Source organism: Eschrichtius robustus, chromosome 3 (genome assembly GCF_028021215.1).
Source record: "Eschrichtius robustus isolate mEscRob2 chromosome 3, mEscRob2.pri, whole genome shotgun sequence".
Lineage (NCBI taxonomy): Eukaryota > Metazoa > Chordata > Mammalia > Artiodactyla > Eschrichtiidae > Eschrichtius > Eschrichtius robustus.
In genome coordinates this window covers 131,428,514-131,437,787 of record NC_090826.1, presented here as the reverse complement: position 1 = coordinate 131,437,787, position 9,274 = coordinate 131,428,514, and the positions used below count along the sequence as shown (strand labels likewise).

Here is a 9,274-nt window from a genome sequence, read left to right as displayed (position 1 = left end):
AGAAAGCCCTCGCACAGAAACAAAGACCCAACACAGCCAAAAATAAATAAATTAATTAAAAAAAAAAAAAGGGACAGCAAAAAAATATGTCACAGATGAGGAGCAAGGTAAAAACCTACAAGACCAAATAAATGAAAAGGAAATAGGCAATCTACCTGAAAAAGAATTCAGAGTAATGATAGTAAAGATGATCCAGAATCTCGGAAATAGAATGGAGGCACGAATTGAGAAAATACAAGAAATGTTTAACAAGATCTAGAAGAATGAAGAAACAAACAAACAGAGATGAAAAACACAATAACTGAAATGAAAAATACACTAGAAGGAATCTATAACAGAATAACTGAGGCAGAAGAATGAATAAGTGAACTGGAAGACAAAATGGTGTAAATAACTGCCAAAGAGCAGAATAAAGAGAAAATAATGAAAAGAATTGAAGACAATCTCAGAGACCTCTGGGACAACACTAAATGCACCAACATTCAAACTATAGGGGTCCTAGAGAAGAAGAGGAAAATGAAAGGGTCTGAGAAAATATTTGAAGAGACTATAGTTGAAAACTTCCCTCACATGGGAAAGGAAATAGTCACCCAAATCCAGGAAGCACAGAGAGTCCCATACAGGATAAACCCTAGGAAAAACACACCAAGACATATATTAATCAAACTAACAAAAATTAAATTCAAAGAAAAAAAATTAAAAGCAGCAAAGGAAAAACAAAAAATAACATACAAAGGAATGCCCATAAGATTATCAGCTGATTTCTCAGCGGAAACGCTGCAGACCAGAAAGGAGTGGCAGGATATACTTAAAGTGATGAAAGGGAAAAACCTACAACCAAGATTCCTCTACCCAGCAAGGATCTCATTCAGATTCGATGGAGAAATCAAAAGCTTTTCAGACAAGCAAAAGCTAAGAGAATTCAGCACCACCAAACCAGCTTTACAACAAATGCTAAAGAAACCTCTCTAAGTGGTAAACACAAGGGAAGAAAAAGACCCACAAAAACAAATCCAGAACAATTAAGAAAATGGTAGCAGGAACATACATATTGATAATAACCTTGAATGGAAATCGATTAAATGTCCCAACCAAAAGACACAGACTGGCTGAATGGATATAAAAACAAGACTCGTATATATGCTGTCTACAAGAGACCCACTTCAGACCTCGGGACACATACAGACTGAAAGTGAAGGGATGGAAAAAGATATTCCATGCAAATGGAAATCAAAAGAAAGCTGGGGTAGCAATACTCGTATCAGATAAAATAGACTTTAAAATAAAGACTGTTACAAGAGATAAGGAGGGGGCTTCCCTGGTGGCGCAGGGGTTGAGAATCTGCCTGCCAATGGAGGGGACACGGGTTCGAGCCCTGGTCTGGGAAGATCCCACATGCCGCGGAGCAACTAGGCCCGTGAGCCACAATCACTGAGCCTGCGCGTCTGGAGCCTGTGCTCCGCAACAAGAGAGGCCGCGATAGTGAGAGGCCCGTGCACCGCGATGAGGAGTGGCCCCCACTTGCCGCAACTAGAGAAAGCCCTAGCACAGAAACGAAGACCCAACACAGCCATAAATAAATAAATAAATAAATAAAATAAAAATCATAAAAAAAAAGAGATAAGGAGGGACACTACATAATGATCAAAGGATCAATCCAAGAAGAAGATATAACAGTTATAAATGTTTATGCACCCAGCATAGGAGCACCTCAATACATAAGGCAAATGCTAACAACCAGGAAAGGAAAAATCGACAGTAACACAATAATAGTAGGGGACTTTAACACCCCACTTACACTAATGGACAGATCATCCTAACAGAAAATAAATCAGGAAACACAAGCTTTAAATGACACAATAGACCAGATAAATCTAATTGACATTTGTAGAACACTCCACCCAAAAGTGGCAGAATACACTTTCTTCTCAAGTGCACATGGAACATTCTCCAGGATAGATCATATCTTGGGTCACAAATCAAGCCTTGGAAAATTTGAGAAAATTGAAATTGCATCAAGCATCTTTTCTGACCACAACACTATGACATTGGAAATCAATTACAGAAAAAAAACTATAAAAAACACAAATACATGGAAGCTAAAAAGTGCGCTAGTAAATAACCAAGAGATCACTGAAGAAATCAAAGAAAAATACATAGAAACAAATGACAACGAAAACAAGATGACCCAAAACTTATGGGACACAGCAAAAGCAGTTCTAAGAGGGAAGTCTATAGCAATTCCATCTCACCTCAAGAAACAAAAAAAATCTAAAATAAACAATCTAATACCACACTTAAAACAACTAGAGAAAGAATAACAAAGAAAATCCAAAGTCAGTAGAAGGAAAGAAACCATAAAGATCAGAGCAGAAATAAATGAAATAGAAACTAAGAAAACAGTAGCAAAACTCAATAAAACTAAAAGCTGGTTCTTTGAGAAGATAAACAAAATTGATAAGCCCTTAGCCAGACTCATCAAGGAAAAAAAAGGAGAGGACGCAAATCAATACAATTAGAAATGAAAAAGGAGAAACCACAACTTACACTGTAGAAATACAAAGGATTATAAGAGACTACTACAAACACCTATATGCCAATAAAATGGACAACCACAAAGAAGTGAATGAATTCTTGGAAAGGTACAATTTTCCAATACTGAACCAGGAAGAATTAGAAAATATAAACAGACATATCACAAGTAATGAAATTGAAACCATAATTAAAAATTTTCCAACCAACAGAAGTCCAGGACCAGATGGCTTCACAGGTGAATTCTATCAAACATTTAGAGAAGACCTAACATCCATCCTTCTCAAACTCTTCCAAAAAATTTCAGAGGGAGAAACACTCCCAAATTCATTCTACGAAGCCACCATCACCCTGATACCAAAACCAGAAAAAGATATCACAAAAAAAGAAAATTGTAGACCAATATCACTGATGAACATAGATGCAAAAATCGTGAACAAAATACTAGCAACAGAATCCAACAGCACATTAAAAGGATCATACACCATGATCAAGTGGGATTTATCCCAGGGATGCAAGGATTCTTCAGTATACGCAGATCAATCAATGTGATACACCACATCAACAAATTAAGGAATAAAAACCATATGATCATCTCAATACATGCAGAAAAAGTTTTGCCAAAACTCAACACTGCTTTTTGATAAAAATTCTCCCGAAAACGGGCATAGAGGGAACCTCCTCAACATAATAAAGGCCATATATGACAAACCCACAGCAAGCATCACACTCAGTGGTGAAAAACTGAAAGCATTTCCACTAGGATCAGGGACAAGACAAGGATGTCCACTCTCGCCACACTTTTTTTTTTTTTAGTAAATTTATTTACTTATTTTCATTTTTGGCTGCACTAGGTCTTTGTTGCTGCGTGCAGGCTCTCTCTAGTTGCGGCCAGCAGGGGCTACTGTTTGTTGCGGTGCACAGGCTTCTCATTGCGGTGGCTTATCTTGTTGCAGAGCACAGGCTCTAGGGGCATGGGCTTTGGTAGTTGTGGCATGTGGGCTCAGTAGTTGTGGCTCAAGAGCACAGGCTCAGTAGTTGTGGCACAAGGGCTTAGTTGTTCCCTGGCATGTGGGATCTTCCCAGACCAGGGTTTGAACCCATGTCCCCTGCATTGGCAGGAGGATTCTTAACCACTGTGCCACCAGGGAAGTCCCCACTCTCGCCACTGTTATTCAACATAGTTGAAGAAGAAAAAGAAATAAAAGGAATACAAATAGAAAAAGAAGAAGTAAAGCTGTCACTGTTTGCTGATGACATGATACTGTACACAGAAATTCCTAAAGATGCCACCAAAAAACAACTATAACTAATCAATGAATTTGGCAAGGTTGCAGGATACAAAATTAATGCACTGAAATCTCTGGCATTCCTATGCACAAACAATGAAAACTCAGAAAAAGAAATTAAAGGAAACACTCCCATTTACCACTGCAACAAAAAGAATGAAATACCTAGGAATAAACGTACCTAAGGAGGTGAAAGACTTCTACTCAGAAAACTATAAAACACTTATGAAAGAAATCAAAGAGGACTTCTCTGGTGGCACAGTGGTTAAGACTCTGCCTGTCAATGCAGGGGACATGGGTTCAAGCTCTGGTCTGGGAAGATCCCACATGTCATGGAGCAACTAAGTCCGTGCGCCACAACTACTCAGCCTGAGCTCCGGAGCCCACAAGCCAAAGCTACTGAGCCCATGCACTGCAACTACTGAAGCCCACATGTCTGCAGCCTGTGCCTCACAACAAGAGAAGCCACCGCAATGAGAAGCCCACACACCGCAACAAAGAGTAGCCCCTGCTCGCCGCAACTAGAGAAAGCCCACATGCAGCAACGAAGACCCAACACAGCCAAAAATAAATAAATAAATAAATTTATTTTTTAAAAAAGAAATAAAAGATGACATAAACAGATGGAGAAATATACCATGTTCTTGGATTGGAAGAATCAATTTTGTGAAAATAATTGTACTACCCAAAGCAATCTACAGATTTAGTGCAATCCCTATCAAACTACCAATGGCATTTTTCACAGATTTAGGACAAAAAAATCTTACAATTCGTATGGAAACACAAAAGACCCCGAATAGTCAAAGCAATCTTGAGAAAGAAAAATGAAGTTGGAGAAATCAGGCTCCCTGACTTCAAACTATACCACAAAGCTACAGTAATCCAGACAGTATGGTACTGGCACAAAAACAGAAATATAGATCAATCGTACAGGATAGAATGCCCAGAGGTAAACCCACGCACATATGGGCACCTAATTTACGACAAAGGAGGCAAGAACATACAATGGAGAAAAGACACCCTCTTCAATAAGTGATGCTGGGAAAACTGAACAGCTACATGTAAAAGAATGAAATTAGAACACTACCTAACACCATACACAAACTCCAAATGGATTAAAGACTTAAATGTAAGACCAGACACTATAAAACTTTTAGAGGAAAACATAGAAAAAACACTCTTTGACATAAGCTACAGCAAGATATTTTTTGACCCACCTCCTAGAGTAACAGAAATAAAAAGAATAATAAACAAATGGGCCTTAATGAAACTTAAAAGCTTTTGCACAGCAAAGGAAACCATAAACAAGATGAAAAGATAACCCTCAGAATGGGAGGATATATTTGCAAATGAAACAACAAACAAAGGATTAATCTCCAAAATATACAAACAGCTCATGGAGCTCAACATCAAAACAACAAACAATCCAGGTAAAAATGCGCAGAAGACCTAAATAGGCATTTCACCAAGGAAGGCATGCAGATGGCCAAGAGGCACATAAAAAGATGCTCAACGTCACTAATTATTAGAGAAATGCAAATCAAAACTACAATGAGGTATCACCTCACACAAGTCAGAATGGCCATTATCAAAAAAGCTAGAAACAATAAATGCTGGAAAGGGTGTGTTGAAAAGGGAACCCTCCTACACTGTTGATGGGAATGTAAATTGATACAACCACTATGGAAAACAGTATGGAGGTTCCTTAAAAAACTAAAAATAGAACTACCATATGACCCAGCAATCCCACTACTGGGCAGATACCCAGAGAAAACCATAATTCAAAAAGAGAAACGCAGGGCCTTTGTATGGAAGTATTATGGCAGCACCATAGCACTGGTGGAGGATGAGGAACAGGTGAAAATTACTGCAGTTCTCTCAGGATCTATTGGGGGGAGCTCCACTGCCCCTCTGCCAACCCATTGGACTACAGCACTGCTTCTTCAAAGTGTTTAGAGGAGAATCCTTGAGCTTGTTGGAGAGGCAGCAATGGTGAGATGACCCATTCAATCTCCTGACTGGAGCATCAAACTCTGGCTGCTGACATTCTGGAGTTGTTGGCAGGGAGAAGATTAATGGTCTTGACATTCACCATGTGAATGACAGGGTTTTGGTGCTCCAGCCAGGTGTCAGGCCTGAGCCTCTAAGGTGGGAGAGCCGAGTTCAGGACATTGGACCACCAGAGAACTCCTGGCCCCATGTAATATCAATTGGCAAGAGCTCTCCCTGAGGTCTCCATCTCAGTGCTAAGACCCAGCTCCCCTCCACGACTAGCAAGCTCCAGTGCTGGAATCCCCATGCCAAATAACTATCAAGACTGGAACACAATCCCACCCATTAGCAGAGAGGCTGCCTAAAATCATAATAAGTTCACAGACACCCCAAAACACACCACTGGACGTGGTCTTGCCCACCAGAAAGACAAGATCCAGCCTCATCCACCAGAACACAGGCACTAGTCCCCTCCACCAGGAAGCCTACACAACCCACTGAACCAACCTTAGCCACTGCAGGAAGACACCAAAAATGTCATTCTCAGTAGTTCTGTAAGGTAATCCCCACACGTGTACACAGTGTCCTGTTGTGTTCTGGAAAGTAGAGCCACCATCCCCATATCTGTGATCTGACATTCCTGAAAAACAATAATTGAGGTCTCTTCCAAATCTATCTGACCCAAATCCATAGCCATCATTATAGACATTATAATCATCATAGCCTCCATAACCTCCACCATAAGCACTACGCCTCATCCTTTCAAAGCCAGCTCCTCTTCCAATGCTGTTATACCCTCTACCAGCCCCAGGTCTGTCACAGGGACCTGGCCACTGCATGGCCATAAGTTTTCGTGGTGGATCATAGTGAGTTCTAACCTCAGCTCAACTTCTCTTAAAGATTTCAATATACCTGTGCCCTATTCTTTCCTTGTGTTTCTTTACAGCCTTTTCAGCTATTTCCTGTGAAGCAAACTGCACGAAGGCCTCCCCCATACTGCTGCCCTGGAAGTCCACCAGCAATGTTATCCCATTTGGCACAATTTCCAACCCTGAGAAGAACTGAACAATTTCTTCCTTGCTACATCCAAAGGGGAGTCCTCTAAGCTGTACAAAGCCATCATTGGCCGTGTCAGGACTATTTGGACCAGTATGCTTCAACACCCAATCCATTTCAACGTTGTTTGACTTTAATACTTCAACATATCTGTGTCCCATAGATTCTCTGTCTTTTTTCAGGGCCAATTTGACTTCATCTTCTGATTCAAGTTCAACTAAATCCTCGCCACTGGGTCTGCCTTCTCTGGTGTAGATGAAACGAGTACCTTGAGGCCCATTTTGAATTTTGCAGTCAGAAAAAAACCGCTGCAAGCAAGACCAAGACAAGCCCCGGACCTTCACCACGAATCCCTTGCCACCTTCGGTGCCCAACATCAACGTCTCTTAGGGGGTCCTGGTGTCAAAACAGACTCCACACACAACTTCGGCACGGCTGAGAAGAAAATCAATTGATATTTATAAGACATTCCATCCAAAAACAACAGAATACACTTCCTTCTCAAGTGCTCATGGAACATTCTCCAGGATAGATCATATCTTGGGTCACAGACCAAGCCCTGGTAAATTTAAGAAAATTGAAATCCTATCAAGTACCTTTTCTGACCACAATGCTATGAAACTAGATATCAATTACAGGAAAAAAACTGTAAAAAAATACAAATACATGGAGGCTAAACAATATGCTACTAAATAACCAAGAGATCACTGAAGAAATCAAAGAGGAAATCAAAAAATACCTAGAAACAAATGACAATGAAAACACAACGACCCAAAATCTATGGGATGCAGCAAAAGCAGTTCTAAGGGGAAGTTTACAGCAATACAATCCTATCTCAAGAAACAAGAAAAATCTCAAATAAACAACCTAACCTTACAACTAAAGCAATTAGAGAACAAAAAACAAAAAAATTCCAGAGTTAGCAGAAGGAAAGAAATCATAAAGATCAGATCAGAAATAAATGAAAAAGAAATGAAGGAAATGATAGCAAAGATCAATAAAACAAAAAGCTGGTTCTTTGAGATGATAAACAAAATTGATAAAACACTAGCCAGACTCATCAAGAAAAAAAGGGAGAAGACTCAAATCAACAGAATTAGAAATGATATACAGATTGCCAACAAACACATGAAAGTATGCTCAACATCACTAATCATTAGAGAAATGCAAATCAAAACTACAATGAGGTATCACCTCACACCAGTCAGAATGGCCATCATCAAAAAATCTACAAACAATAAATGCTGGAGAGAGGGTGTGGAGAAAAAGGAACCCTCTTGCACTGTTGGTGGGAATGTAAATTGATACAGACGCTATGGAAAATGTATGGAGGTTCCTTAAAAAACTAAAAATAGAACTACCATATGACCCAGCAATCCCACTACTGGACATACACCCTGAGAAAACCATAATTCAAAAAGAGTCATGCACCACAATATTCATTGCAGCACTATTTACAATAGCCAGGACATGGAAGCAGCCAAAGTGACCATCAACAGATGAATGGATAAAGAAGATGTGGCACATATATACAATGGAATATTACTCAGCCATAAAAAGAAATGAAATTGAGTTATCTGTAGTGAGGTGGATGGACCTAGAGTCTGTCATACAGAGTGAAGTAAGTCAGAAAGAGAAAAACAAATACTGTATGCTAACACATATATATGGAATCTAAGAAAAAAAAATGTTACTGATGAACCTAGTTGCAGGGCAGGAATAAAGAGGTAAACATAGAGAATGGACTTGATGACATGGGGTGGGAGGGCGAAGCTGGCACGAAGTGAGAGTAGCATTGACATATATATACTACAGAATGTAAAATAGTTGGCTGGTGGGAAGCAGCAGCATAGCACAGGGAGATGGGCTCGGTGCTCTGCAATGACCTAGAGGGGTGGAATAGGGAGGATGGGAGGCACTCTCAAGAGGAAGGGAATATGGGGACATGTCTATGCATATGGCTGATTCACTTTGTTGTGCAACAGAAAGTAACATGGTATTGTGAAGCAATTATACTCCAGTAAAGATCTATTAAAGGAACTCTCCTCGTGGCACAGTGGTTAAGAATCCACCTGCCAATGCAGGGGACACAGGTTCAAGCCCTGGTCTGCGAAGATCCCACATGCCACAGAGCAACTAAGCCCGTGAGCCACAACCACTGAGCCTGCGTGCCACAACTACTGATGGCCTAGAGCCTGTTCTCCACAACAAGAGAAGCCCGCACACCACAACGAAGAGTAACCCCCTCTCGCTGCAACTAGAGAAAGCCTGCACACAGCAACGAAGACCCAATGCAGCCAAAAATATAAATAAATAAATTTATTTTTTTAAGAAAAAGATCTATTAAAAAAAAAAAGATTAGCACAAGAATGTTCATAGCAGCTTATTCATTGTAGCCGCAAACC

The 9,274-nt window shown here is 40.0% G+C and overlaps 1 protein-coding gene across 1 annotated transcript; it reads right to left on the bottom strand.

Moving 5' to 3' along the window:
* Positions 1-6,298: 6,298 nt before the first annotated feature.
* Positions 6,299-7,246, bottom strand: LOC137760711 (heterogeneous nuclear ribonucleoprotein H-like). Its single transcript, XM_068537622.1, is given in 1 exon segment — positions 6,299-7,246. A coding segment is annotated over 1 exon segment (948 nt).
* Positions 7,247-9,274: the final 2,028 nt, after the last annotated feature.